Source organism: Pecten maximus, chromosome 12, assembly GCF_902652985.1.
Source record: "Pecten maximus chromosome 12, xPecMax1.1, whole genome shotgun sequence".
NCBI lineage: Eukaryota > Metazoa > Mollusca > Bivalvia > Pectinida > Pectinidae > Pecten > Pecten maximus.
Genome location: NC_047026.1, coordinates 27,194,385 through 27,209,410, shown reverse-complemented (window position 1 = coordinate 27,209,410; position 15,026 = coordinate 27,194,385). Strand labels below are relative to the sequence as shown.

At 35.2% G+C, this 15,026-nt stretch overlaps 1 protein-coding gene across 3 annotated transcripts in view; it reads left to right on the top strand.

Annotated features, from left to right (window-relative positions):
- The window catches only part of LOC117338819, a 38,271-nt gene that overhangs the window by 6,736 nt on the left and 16,509 nt on the right, over window positions 1-15,026 (top strand). For all 3 annotated transcript variants that reach the window (XM_033900174.1, XM_033900173.1, XM_033900172.1), the window contains 4 exons: window positions 1,548-4,502; window positions 10,034-10,118; window positions 11,224-11,266; window positions 14,582-14,695. In XM_033900174.1, coding sequence (XP_033756065.1) covers window positions 1,548-4,502; window positions 10,034-10,118; window positions 11,224-11,266; window positions 14,582-14,695 — 3,197 coding nt within the window. The remainder of the gene's footprint in view (window positions 1-1,547; window positions 4,503-10,033; window positions 10,119-11,223; window positions 11,267-14,581; window positions 14,696-15,026) is intronic.

Genomic DNA, 15,026 nt, shown 5'->3' with positions numbered 1-15,026 from the left:
TGTAAGAATGATAATTTCACTTAATTTCTGTACTTTCCTTTTCTTTCCTTATATTTTTTAGCTGTTCTTTTTTCAGTTTGAGAAACATACTTCCAGTATGTCGCAAGAGATAGGGATAATGATTATCTAAACTTCAGCAGTTAGAGTCCAAGATTGCTGTGTGTCGGCTATTTCACTTTCTTGATGTCTCAGAAATGAATGGGCAAAACTAGGGACCAAGAGGAACAGACATCATGTTAGAGAAATATTCTTCCTGTATTTGTCAAATTTGACTGGAGTAGTAATATGATGGCATGATGTTGTTCGTCCATCCGGTATAAACTTTCATTTGTCCAGCAAACTCGTCCTTAATTTTTCAACAGATCTCTTAGAAACTTTATATATACATGTATCATGATCATGATATGAAGCTGTGTCTCTCCAAAAAAAAGTTCGTATTCAACTGTTTTTGTAAAAGTTACTGCCCTTTGATTATATTAGTATTCATTTTTTTGTCCTGAGATCTACATTTTTGACGGATTTCTTTGAAACTTAGGAAGCTTTCAAATCATAATATGTTTTGTTCTGGCTAAAAATGCATGTTTATGATTATTCAAGTTTAGGTTTAGTAGAAACAAAATGTATATGTAGGTCTAAAATTAAAAAATGCACATGTCATTCATATCAATATAGATGAACACACATGAAATATACAAAATTAAATGTATTCAAACATAACTTTTGACAAGGTATAGTGTATATATATCCTACAATAAGTTGTTTTCTGGAAATATGCCCACCCCATTTGATATGTATATTGTGGTAATTAGGACACATGCCAACAAGAGCTAATTCATTGTTATACAATAAACCCATTCCCTACCTTATATATTGCGAATCAAAATTGATGAATTTGTCCCTTGTTTTAATATATAGTGTTAACCTTGATATATCTAAGTATTGTACATATTATGCATGTAATAAGTACTGATTATTGCATGTAATAAATACTGATTATTGCATGTAATAAGTTCTGATTATTGCATGTAATAAGTACTGATTATTGCTGAAGTTCACATGCTTTTTGAGCACTTAAAACTGGGCATGTGTGTTGTCATTAGAGCAGTCAGCTCATTTGCTCTAAACACCAACTAGTACAGGTGAGTTCCGGTTATGAATGATCGTGTGACGGGTATCATTATTAAGAAGTGTTGCTAACATGGTGTCAGATTTCCCTATGAAACTTAAGGATCTTCTCGACCAAAAGTCAAAAGGTGTGCTTATAACATGACTATGAAATAGCAGGTACAGATTATTATAATGTTACTGGGGGGGGGGGGGGGGGGTATAAAGGTTGCTTTATTGATCGATAAACATCCAGGTACAAAAAGAAATATTGTACTGTAATAAATGTTAGACCTCTAATAACTCGAATACGCAAGTTATTCCTATCTTTCTAGACTTTTTATTACTGTACAGTTCCTCATTCATCCTTAAATTGGTAGGACGTAGTAAACAATACAAAATCAAATTCTCATTTATAAGTTTAACGTGTAATTGTTTTCAAGGTTCACCTAAGCCATCAAAAGATGCACAAAATTTCTTGGCACGACCGACGAGTACAGAAAAGAATCAGCCAATTTCTCCAGCTATGAAGGAAAGAAAACAATTTTTTGGTGCATCTCTGCAGAAAGGTGGGGTGGGTACCCCCAAATGTCCAGAGACAGGAAAAACCTGGTCGTCAGTTGATTACTTCACAGGAGGTGGACAGGGAAAAGACAAACCAATTGAAATTAATGTTGGTTCAGAAAATGTTGGTACCAGTACACTTGAAGGAGTTTCTGAAACATGCAACAATACTATTACAATTGGAAACAGAGATAAGGATGAAATACCTGTGGTAGGAGAAAAGAGCATCTCAAGGTCAATAGAAGAACAAACTGATAGGGGAAATCAGAACAACACATCAGTACCTAGAAGGGGACGAGATGGGAACTGGAAACAACACATGTCTAATTACAGGGAAGGAAATGTGGAAATACAGGATAGAAGAGATCTGTGGCAGACACATGGTAGGGAATCAAACAGGGCAGAAAGGACGATGAGAGATCAAGGGAAAGATTCCTACACAGGGGATCAGCCATCGATGTTAAGAGGAAGAGAGACATACAGAAAACCTGAAGGAAACAAGGTATGGCAACAACGACCAGATGATCAAGGTGAGAAGGTCACAGATAGGATGACCTACAGAGATAGCTACCAACCTGATGACAGAAGGCCATATGATTGTCAAAATAGGTTTTCTGATGATCGTGAAAAACAAAGGCACTTTGGATCACCACAGCCTAATTCACCAAGGAGCCGACAGGATAGGTCAAATTATTATTCACAGAACAGACATTTTGACAGGAATAGAGCACATCATTACATAAACAGTAGAGAGGAATTAGAAATGGAACCAAGGAGGAGGACAGAGAATGAATACAGGAGATCAAGGGATTCGGGAAATACCTTTTCACCACATGGTAGGAACCAAGGTCAAGTCTCATACAGTAGTGGGAGATCTTACAACAGCGATGGGTGTAATGATAATAAGACTAGATCTTCATACACAGATTTGAGTTCTGATGGAAGGATTGCAGAAAAAATAGGAAGTACAGGTGTTGGTGGTACGCTTAAATCTTACACTGATAAAAAATGTGTTCCAGATCATAAAATGAGGTCAAAATCTTTTGATGGGTCCAAGGAACAATCAGGTCAAAGTTCAGCTGGTTTTCAAAGTACAGATCTAAAGATGGTTCAGTCTACCAGGATGGAACAAGACCAAAAGAACAGTGAATTAAAGGAGCCTGACAGGAAGGATATCGAACAAAAGATAAATAAACAAAAGATAAATGAACAAAAGACAGATGAAGCTAGGAACACCAATGAAGAACAAAGAAGCATGGTTGATTCTACCATCTCGGGACAAAAGTCTGACAATGCACAAAGGAATCAAACTGCGTACAAGGCTGAAAGAAGTGGAAGAACAGCATCAGAGACTGAAGTCTCTACAGATGCAGGTGACAAAAATCAATATGGTCAGGATATGTCTTTTGCTGAATCCAAGGAACTTCCCAGTCAGTGTTCAACAAATTTTCAAAGTACTGACCAAAAGATAGTGAAGCCTACTGTGATGGAACAAGACCCCAAAATCTGCACCAAGGAGAGTGAGAATGAATCGAACAGCAAGGCCATTGAGCAAAAAACTGATGAAGCTGGAAACAAGAGTACAGATCAAAGCAGCAGCATGTATCCTACGAACACAGAACAAATGTTTGACAAAGCACAACAGGGGCAAATCATAGAAAAGTCAGGAAACAACAGTAGAATAGAAACAGAGATGGAAGTTGTAATTGGCAATGATGATCATGGTCAAGATAGTTCTCTTCAAAGCAATACAACAAGACCTGAGGAGAAAGCAGAATCAGTATCCAATCATCGAAGTACAGTTCACCAAGATTCTAGTCATTCTCACACTGAGACAAGGACATCAATATTATATGACGTTACAGATTCAAATCAAGACAAAAAAGAACCTTCTCCACCACAATTTACACAAGGGCAACTTGATCTGTCTGAGAGACAAGAACATTTAGATGAAATTGAAACAGTTTTTCCAAAACAAAATAGTCAGGAAAATCTAGAATACTCCCAACAAGCTAAATCATTCGGTAAACATCACACACAAACTTCAAGGGTATCTGCTCAGGAACAGTTTGAGAAAGGTTTTGTGTCTACAAAATCAGATAAAAATCCAGTCTGTAGTTTTGACAAAAATGAAGATGCTCGATCACCTTTATCTACAAGATATCTGGATGAAGGTGAAGGAAAGAGTTTTGGTAAAGAGGGCCACAGTTATAAGCAAACAGTATCTATGAAGTTATTTGACGTATGCAGAATGGGTAGTTCTAAAAATGACAAGGATGGCCAATCTCCCAAGAGACGATACACATATGAAGGAGAGTCTCCAAGACATGCCAGGCAGCCCTCGGGGTCCAACCAAGGGATAGGCAGTAGTAAGGACAGCGATACAGTTAAAGACAGAAACAGGAATGTGAGTGGAGGAAGCACACATTCTTCTGATACGGGAAGGTCAAGGTCACATTCTAGGGACATAGACAGTCATGTTAAAGACAAAAGAACCAACACTTCACATAGACATAAATGTAAGAAAGTGGCTAGGGAGGGAAGTTATGAAAGTAGTCTTAACAGTGATTCAAGTTCTGGTTATCCTGAGCATTCTCACAGGCATCGACATAGGTCAAAGGGAGATAAATCTAATAGTCATAGGCACAGTCACAGATCAAAAGGTGATTCATGGTCTCAGGGTGAGAGAAAAGAAAGTTGTGGACCAAGATCAAAAGATATGGGCACCAGAGGTACTAATCAATCAACTGATAAGCAGAGAGGTGGAGACACAAATAGGTACAGCAGGCTGGAAATCGATGCAAGGAGTTGGAAAGAAAAAGATCATTACGCTGGTAAGTGCATGACTGTCAAAATAAAAAAAAAAATGTATGATGAATCTGGAATTATATTGACTTGGAAAACCTTTGAAATTGGTCGATTGAGGTTTACTGTGTATAGATAGTATATTAGGTGTACATCATGTATTGACAGACGAGTCGAGTGTCAGTGGTAGGAACTTCCTCATAGGAAGCATTTTTTTATAAATTTAAACTAAAAACAATATATTGCTTAATTACTGCAGTCAGTGTTGCTTAGTCTTAGATAACACGATACTAATCACCTACTGAGTATGAGCAGTATTACATTGTAACAATGTCTCTATATCAATTTGGACTTAGGGATATACATTATGCAGCATGAGAGTCTTCATTCTTTTCATAACAGCCACTGCCTTTCCAGTAGGGGAGAAATTATTTAAAATCATGAAGGTTTACAAAAAAATTTAAACACAATACAGTGGACCCTCGATAATCCGAACACCTTCGTTCCCAGTCCAAACCGTCCGGATTACGAGTTTTCCGGACTGCCGAATTTCGTCTACCTTGATTATACAATCCGGGACGTTTCATAAACACGTCTAATTGTCAGACTTTTTAACAATAAATATACTTATGTTTCTGATATGATTCTTGTTTTGTTTTGTAGAAAGTAAAAAATAAACTATGTTTTTAAAAGAACATGGAAAGTGAAAGTTGTTTTATTTATAGCGGGCATATGTGACCTACAAACAACACACATGTGTCACGTCCCGGAGGTTCACAAACAAGTAGAAATTACAAACGTTAAATACCTTAAATAAAAGACCCGGATTTTACAACTTACTGTCAGTCCATGTTTTTTTTATGATTTTTACGTACCAGAAACCCCAAGCTATCTATTTAAAAGTACGCGACACCAGCGAGAACTACCCAAGATGTCCGATAGGCTAATTATTAAACCCGTATTCACTTAACAATGTGTCGCTTAATTAAGTATCAGACGACTATTGACTAATTTGTGTGTAATCAACCCAGTTCTTGTGATCACTGCTTAATACGTAAATGTGTATGTAATTAATAACATGCATCTTTCAATGAGTCGTCGTTTCACGTAACGGTGTTACAAGCCGATATCCGTGTTTACCCAATACAAGTGTTAATGATGTTAATTACCGATCATAAATGTATAACATGTATTTGAGATTGATTAATTAGCGTATCGCGTACTGTATGTTTGTGCATAAATTCTTGCTAACTACGAAATAGCAATATGTGTTCCTATAAAAGTTGCCGTCTGTAAAATAACTATCATAGATATTGTACGTCAAGTTGATAAAAGCAAGACCAGGCTATACTATAAAATCCTTTAATACTGTTAACATTTAGGTCATAGAGAAAAAGCAATGTACCGTTATAAAAACAAAAGCTACACATTGTAACACAGGTAAACACCCGGGGCTATGACCTGGCAGCGGTCGCTATGACTACGCACAGTGTCAAGCGATAGTCTGTACAGTTGTCGACACGGGTGACTTGCCCCGACATTTTTTTCTCCTCGTGGTGAAAAAATCGTCTGGATTATTGAGGGAAATTTACTAATGAAAAGTACTTTCCGTTCCCAAAATGGGCTTCCGGAATCTGAATCCGAATTTCCGGACTGGTGAGTACAAATAACGTTACGGAAATCCGTTCCCGTGCATTTCCGTCCGGACTGTGAGTTTTCCGGACTATCGGCGTCCGGATTATCACGGGTCCACTGTATATACATGAGATAATTACAGTGTTTCATATTTTGATACGATAACAAAATCATTGTAATTTTTTAGGAGACCTTTGTCACTAGTTTGATAGATAAAATAATAACATATTGCTTTAGGTAATTTCGGGGGTTAACATTTTGGGGGATGTCTCATGGTAGTTGGGTCGATTTTTAAAGGTATTTTTCTGAACACATTGTAATTAAGCATTCTACAGTAAGCAGGCAAACTCTTCATACATTTGTGTGTATATAATATATTTTATAATTAATGCTATAATATGGAATGTGAATTTTCATGCTATAGTTAATGGCTACAAAATATAGCAAAATTTGTCCTCGCTTATATAACCAACCATGCAGTACCAGCTAGATTCTCAAATCAAACGCCAAATAAAATATTTTAACTGGAACAAAAATGATAAACTAGCACCCACTACAAGCTTTGTTTGTAGCTGTATTATGTTACATTTACAAGCTTACTACGCAAGCATGCTTTTATCATATTGACCAGCATGAAACTGCCTTGTGTATATTGATTTATATACCGTACAGTGATTTCCTGCACATTACCCGAGCTGGTGTATATATAGCCCACTGGATACAAAAATCAGGCATTTTTAAATATTTTGTAAAAATTGATTTCAGAAAACCCACACCAGCAGATCTAGATTGCCCACGGGAAATACAAGTGTATAATGAAGATAAAATCTATACACGGTTAAACTTTCGGTTGGTTCGAACAAAATGAAATAAATATTGATTAACCTGTTCGAATTATATGAAATTAAGCTTCAGAAAATAAGGATGAGTTCAAATTATCTGAGTCAATATCAGCAAAACTCTTGACAGAGAGAGATAAACATATACCTGGCATATGTATCCAATGTAAATCTAAAAGGTACCAAGGGCCTGAACAATGACACATTTATAACTTAGTAAAATGATAACTATGATTGTTATATTAATGGCAAAGCAGCTCGGCCATTGTGTAGGTATAGGCCCCTACACAGTACACGTTTCACAAAAGTTAGACTACCATATTAGAGACGTTTGAGTCTCTACATTGTGATATGTTTCATTAGAATCAGAAACTATTGTTGATATCATTTTGTAATAAATTGTTCGTTTGATTTATTGAAAACATTGTCTACATAACTTGTTAATTGTGTTAACGAAAGTGCTACTGTAAATATTTAAGGAATGTACTTCATTTTTACTGCATATATGGTAGTATATGTCCGCAGTTGGCAACAAACATTTTCTATGGTTTGCGTGATAGTTCTCCATAGAATATGTTCATTGCCAACTGATGGCATATATACTGCTGGATAGCACTCCATAGAATATATTCTTTGCCCACTGCGGGCATGTAACTTGGTATACTCAGTCAAAATGAGCAACAATCCTTATAATCAAACGAATTGTTGAAATTCTGTACAAAGAAAAGTCGGGATGTTTTGCGACATTGGTAACAATGGCAGCTGTGGTTGCTAAGATAATATAGATCCAGTGAATCTACATAAATACACCTGTATAGTTAACAAAATTAAAAGAAACAATTGATATATATATATTCACAATCCACAATTTCCATCTCAGATTAACTATGGTTGTCAAGCACAGTGTGTATTGACTCAGATTCAGAAGTGACAGTGGTCAAAGATTCAAAAGTGACATGTGGTCGAATATTCCAGGAGCTGTACGCTTCAGCCATGTGTTGTTAGACTACCTTGTGGAGAAGTTAAATATGCACCCATATTGATATTTAGATACCAGAATCATCAATTTACATCTGTTTTTATCTGAGAAAACTATAATTATAGATAAAATACCGTCCAATCAGAAGAAACCCTGGTACTGATATTATCAGTTTTTACATATGGATTGAATAGATTTTTTTAATTTTCATTGCGGCTATGAATACCAGTAGCTAGCTACATATCCCGTGGCGCGCAGTAGCGCGCCTCGGATGATATGTAGCTAGCTACTGGTATTCATAGCCGCAATGAAAATTTAAAAAATCTATTCAATCCATATATTTACATAACCTTGATTTAAAAAATTTATATCGAGAAAACGAGAAATTTTATTAAAAAGAAAAATTTGTCATGTATACGACGAAACGCCAAATTATTAGAACAGCCGGGAGATCCCGCCTATGCACCACGCCATTGTTTTAATGTCGTTCCGCATTTTCCGGTCTTTTTTGTTTAATTTTGTATAAAACAAAAAGAAAGAAGTATTAAAGTAAAAATAATATTAGTATATGCTCTCTCAATATTTTTAACACTTATCTCGTACCAACGTTATCGATCCAAGGGAAGCTACTCTTCCTGTCTTACTGTCGATGGCGTATTAATATGACCCGATTAATCAGGTGATTTGCACGAGAGACAATGTTTTCATACGGTTTGTATTCATAGTGTATTCATGGTCATATGTTTGTTGTTTTCACTTGGTATGTTCATATCAGCAAACCACATTAGGAATGTAAATATATGGTCATAATCAGGACCTAAAGTATCAATCACGCTGTCTCATGTCGTGTGATGTTTTTTTTCAATGTAAAAAGTTGCATCAACACTTAAATATGTGGCATATAATTTTTCTGTATTTTTTTTCTGTCACAGATGTACTGCAATGATCACATACAACCTATTAGCCTATTACCCTAAATTAAACATGTCTATAGTGATTATAAAGTCTTGGTATTTTCCCTGGGTCAATCATTGTGAAATCGAGCTACAAATTGAGTTTGCTGGAAAAAATGTTGATGTTCTTTATTTGACAACTTTTGGACTAACTGAAATAGTGTTATAGTCATTAACAATCAGAGTTCCAGCTAACACTAGCTAGAAAATCATTGTTTTCATTGAAAAGATGTGTTTAAACTATCCGACGATTTGAACTGACTGGAGGTCTACAGTACTTGTATACATTTATTCTGTTTTCAGTAGAATTTTTTATGGCTGCAAGCAGTGGACACTAAGTTTATTTTTTAATTTATTTTTTTTCTACCAGCAAACAAATAGATACTTGTAATATATAACTAACATTATAAAAAAAAGTCCAAAGATAGTCCACAAAAGGCATCTCCAGCTTGTATAGCATAGCTCACAGGCTATACACACGATATTGCAGTATATCTATATTGTGTATATATATCAGCTTTACATACAGGGTTTAACCAGAACAAAACACATTCACTTACATGTATGGTATTATGATTGAATGAATTCACAAGTCTCTTCTGCCATCGTCAGTACATGTCTTAATGATATGTTGGTGTGTCCAAGCATTATTTTTTGGTGCCTAATACATTTTACTGATTTTTCTTGTGTTTTGATGGTTGTGATATAGCTGCATTGAATGTTTCCAGACCCGGATTCAGACATACAAGCTCGAAAAATGGGATATTTTTCTATACAAATGTACATTAAGATCATACACGTTGATTAACGAAACAGGATATAAAGCCGTTGTTCAGAAAGAGCTACTTACAGTAGAAGCAGAAGGTCATTGTGAAATCTTATCTGTTGCATACATGTAGCTAATGAATCTAGTCAGTGACGAGCTGTGAAATGTATTGATTACTACAACAAAGATGTATCAATTATTGATGTCAAATTTTGTACACATTTGCCTGCTTACATTATGTATCAGAGAAGTACTGGGAATGGTAACATGTGGAGCTACTGATAAGTTTAGTATAGACTTAGTGGTTTACACAGTATGGTAGACAAGGACACAGACAGAACTCTGTATGGTTTCCTTGTTAAAGAATTCTCACTTTCTTTTACAAAAGGAGGTAGTGATGTTGACATAGACGAAGAAGACTCGGATGATGAACTGGAGACTCCATTTTTCCTCACATCACTAACAGAGGCAAGGTAGGTATATATTCCATCAATGAACGTAATATTTATCACATACAGATATGACATAACTGTTATATATAATATAACCTAACTAATAGTACACAGAATACTTAGTATAGAGAGCCCTCATTTTCTGTGTCAAATCTTATATATATTTCCCCTTTGGTTCTTTGTTGTGCTTGTTCAGTTTTAAAATTGATAACTATATCAAAAACAAGATGAGTGAGATGGCATTAGGGACCACCTGATCTGGGATTATGAAATAACTTCAATTACAACTGCATATAGATATCAATATTATTTGTAAAGAAGGAATTATGCATGTTTGATTCTGGGCCCTTATATATATACTGTATATTAACCATGGTGTCTACCTGTCCCTGTTTTCCTGTCCATCAGAACTATTATTCTAAAGACTATCTGAATCAAGAAGACTAACATTTCTGTTGGGACGTACCACTGTGATATGTAGAAAGGCATTTTTTTTTTCCGGGTTGATCCTGAAATTTTCCAGGTCATTGGATGGGTCACAGCTGGTTAAGGTCTTCTTGAGCATCTCTTAACTAGTGAACATCTAATTATGACATTCAGTCAGAAAAAATGTGTGTTGAAATTAAAGAAGTCACCAGACCAATAGATAAAGATCAATGACAAAGTCATCAGGTCAAAGGTCAATATAAAATTTGGATTGCTTTATTACTGGTGAATGTTTTGTTATTGCATTATGAAGCCAATTTGATTGTAATCAGACAATGATTAGGTCATCCTAAAATTCTGGGTCGTAGGGTGAAAGGTCAACATAGTGGTATCAAAGTTAAAGATTATTTGATCAAATATCACTGTCAAATTTGCATGTATCTCTTCACTTGTAAACATCTTGTAAAGCCATTATAAAGCAAAATTGATAGGAATCAAACAAGAACTGTAAGTAGCCAATGTTTCAGGACATTGGGCCAAAGGTCAAGGTGGCAGTCATCTTGTTTTTCTTCTCAAAATCCAAGATATCAGATGTGGCTTACTGATTATGGAGGATATCAGTCGGGTATACAGAGAGGCTATATGTCAGTTCTCTAGTGTCCTTCAGCTATCAGAAACTGCTTTCTTTGTTTATTTTCAGCTCCAGACCAATTCCATCCACACCTACCAAGGGGATTAATGCTGTAAGTTTAGACATTCAATGTTAAAAACATTTTCTGATTTCCTGTCCATCGTAAAAAATTACCAACTTTTTTGAACATTTGTCCATTGGACGGTTAAGCACATCAATTTTAAGCCCTAGGAAATCTGATGGTTGGCTATTCAAATCGCTGTGTCCATGGTCAGTCTCCTGTTTGTCCGTCCATAAACAATGCTTGTTATCGCTATTTCTTGAAATGGAAAACCGGAGGGATATTTCTCAACCATCACATGTAGGTTCCTTTCGGTCCCTATAAAAAGACACTTATACATGCTGTCCATGCTAACGTTGTGAAGGGAACCATGTTGTCCACTTATATATGTAATACATGAACAGTTTTCCCTACTAAGAGGTGAAGTGAGCGGAGCCCGTTATATAGGGTGGAGCAAGGTGGCGTAGGGTCACATATGGTGTTGGAAGGTGACGTAAAGGGTGGTGCAATATTGCTTTACTTGTTATTGTTATTGTATGACTCCACTAATGTGTCAATGTGTACTTAATGTCTCAATTGTCTCCAATGAGACAAAGTGTGACATTGGTTATAGTGACGTTATAATGGGTTGGTCCAGAGATAATGCCTTGGTCCCTAGTTGTGCCCATTAAATGTTGGGTCTGAGTGGGAAAACAAACGGGCTGACAGACAGCCATCTTGGATTTTGTCAGTTATAAATTGTTGTTGATTCCTTTTTAGAAAATACTACCTAGATCTTTTTTAGACTTCATATGACGGTTCCCCATGTTATTAAATGATTAAGAGGAAGAGGGAAAGGAAGGTAAAAGTAGAGAAAGAATTGGTCTTTCAGAGGACAAATAAACATCATTCAGTGGTGGGTGCCAAGATCTCTTGTTTGTTTTACTACGTGTCACTATTTAAAGATCAATGTCTATAATAAATTTACATCAAGTGCATCCATTACAATAAATATATATTGGATGATTCCTTGTTATTACTTTACCAAAATTGCTTCTTATTTCTTTTGTTTATGAACAAAGACACAAACAAGTGAGATAAACTTAAACAGTTTCTTACTGATATTTACATATGGGCTAAGGGGCTGGAACAGCTGTGGTGTTCGGCACTGCTTTATGTTGACTTGGCCATTAGGGAATTAAGCAAATACCAATCTCTAAAGTATTTGCTGCTGGCCAAGCTGAATAAGAGAACAATAAAGCACGATGCTTGAAACTACAGAAATCGGCCAATCCCTGACATGAGCACATCCTAATTGAAATGACCAGTCACGTGACTGAAGATGACCATACAGATCAGATGTAACAGTAACTGCCAAGACCACCATAGTAAGCCAGTAAGCTAGACTTGTCTTAGTTCATAAACAGCACTTTTGCTTCACATCAGTTTTTACTTAAGATTTACCATACTGACAAAGTGGGAAAACAAGGCATGTACCATTATGGGTAATTTTTGTTTTGAGTTGTTTCCCTTGTATTTTGATTGTGTGATTGAGTTTGATTATAATTGATTAATGTATATTCTATCTGAATGCACATCTCAGGTGCTGAATATGACTTCATGGGTGTGATGTAATTTCAGTTCTCATTATTGTAAAGGAGTGTAGGAAAGCCACACAAGTGGAACCATTCAGTATTAATTATTGATTAACCCAGCATATTATACTGAAAATATAACATGCCTGTTTTGATATACTGCAAAATTCAGAAATTGAATCTAAATAGAATTAGCATATTGATGAATTGATGCAATCACAATATCTATGGCATAGAAAACAATTATTATAAACACCGATTATCGATGATGATTTTAAAAAGGTAATTAATCTGAAATTTCTGGAAGTGTTTGTAAATCTTCAACTTTGCACATTTTTGTAATGTTTGTTACCCGATCGGACAGAAGGAAAGGAGTCGGTGTTTTTAGTTCATTAAAGTTTATTACACATGGAATCGACATCAGCCACAGTTCAATATACAGTATGTCACTCAACCTACAAAATGGTTGTCTTGGGTATTTTATGAGCCGGTTCAGGATAGATGGAGTGCGTTCATGTTGATCGTAATAACCAGACTCCCCTCTGATTCCCACATTAGGGATTATATGTTGAATTATTAGAACAACAACTACCACCAATATATAAAAATAAAAGTCTTTACAGGAAGTTTTTTTTAAACAGATAAAAAATGTATGTAATGTGGATTTGGTGTAGTGGTGTAAGATGCATGTATTTCTGTCTAGGCAAGGTCTATTCAGGGGATGAATTATAAAAGTGTCTTCCTTCATAATTTGTATTATTTTGTTATAGTGGAGGGCCAATAATAAAAGATAATCGAAAATTAGTTGGAAAAAAATAGCACCGATTATTGATAATGATTTTAAAAAAGCAATTAATCTGAAATTTCTGGAAGTGTTTGTAAATCTTCGACTTTGCACATTTTTGTAATGTTAGCAAACCAAGAAGTAGTTGATCTTATGTTTCATTGATATATTTACTGGTTGTTTACAAGTGATTAAGGAGATTTAGATATATTAACAACTGTTAAATGCTTTGTTTGTGTTCAGTATTAAAAATATTGATAACAAAAGCTAAGACATGTAATAAATGTACTTAAGATATAAATAAAGTACAAAAGGGTAATTCTGTGCTAAATTTAGAAAACCAAACATAATCAATAATCAATCGATTTTGATTATCAGATTTTTTATTCTGAAAGTGATTTCGATCACTATTATGTTATACATACAGACTAGATTTTAATTTCCTGTCGTAATTGAACTGTACTTTGTTTAATACAGTGTATATGTATTGTCCACAATGTTAAATTACTCTCACTGGCTTCATTAATTTTGAAGTTCACAACTACAATCAGCTGAAAAAAAATTGATATCCTATTTGCAGTCAATTATAATTTAGCATTCCCTTTCATAATTATGTAGTTTAAACATATTTGAATGTATACATCCATCTATTTGGATGCTACAGTGTGTTTTTTTTAGAGAGGGGATAAAAAATGCAACATACTCAAGGGCTTTTTCTGGGGGCTTTTTCTGGGGGCTTTTCGGGGTCGTTAATAGGCCCCATTCCCAATTGAAATTATTTCAGATTTAGGCAAAATTCCCAAAATTTGCAGTTTATTCCTGAAAAAATCTTTCCCAATTCATCAATTTTCTTCCCAAAATGAGACAAAAAGGTCCCTTCCCAAATCAGGGAGAAAAGTCCCGTACTCAAACGTTACCAGTTAGTTTCCTTTTTATTAAGTGTGTTTTTTTATTGCCGTCACATACAGAATTTTCCTTTTTATTAAGTGTGTTTTTTTTTTATTGCAGTCACATACAGAATCACCGAACCCATCCTGCAGTCCACAGATCTCGCTGGCCCCACTGTCTTCATTTAACTCTGGTTTCTCATTGGATGTGTTACTAGCTGAGGCCATTGATAAGGTAGGCAGTGTGTCGTGTTACACAACCATGTCAACATGTGGAGTATTGTAGCAGTAGTATCTCTATCATTACCACCATTTTTGCATAGATTTAAATAGAAGTAATGTTTGAGTACTGAGGTCACTCAGGTGTGTATAAATTCTTATTAGTAAATGACAGTTTTAGACATTTATGGGCAATGGATGGTAATTGGGTTATATATACATGTAGTCTTATTATAATTATGTATCACAGATTTGTTGGGAGGTCAAACAGCAGATGTTTTAGAAATTAGAATAATTTTCTCCTTGTTTTTCCTATTATGAAAGCATATTGATAATAAATATTCCAG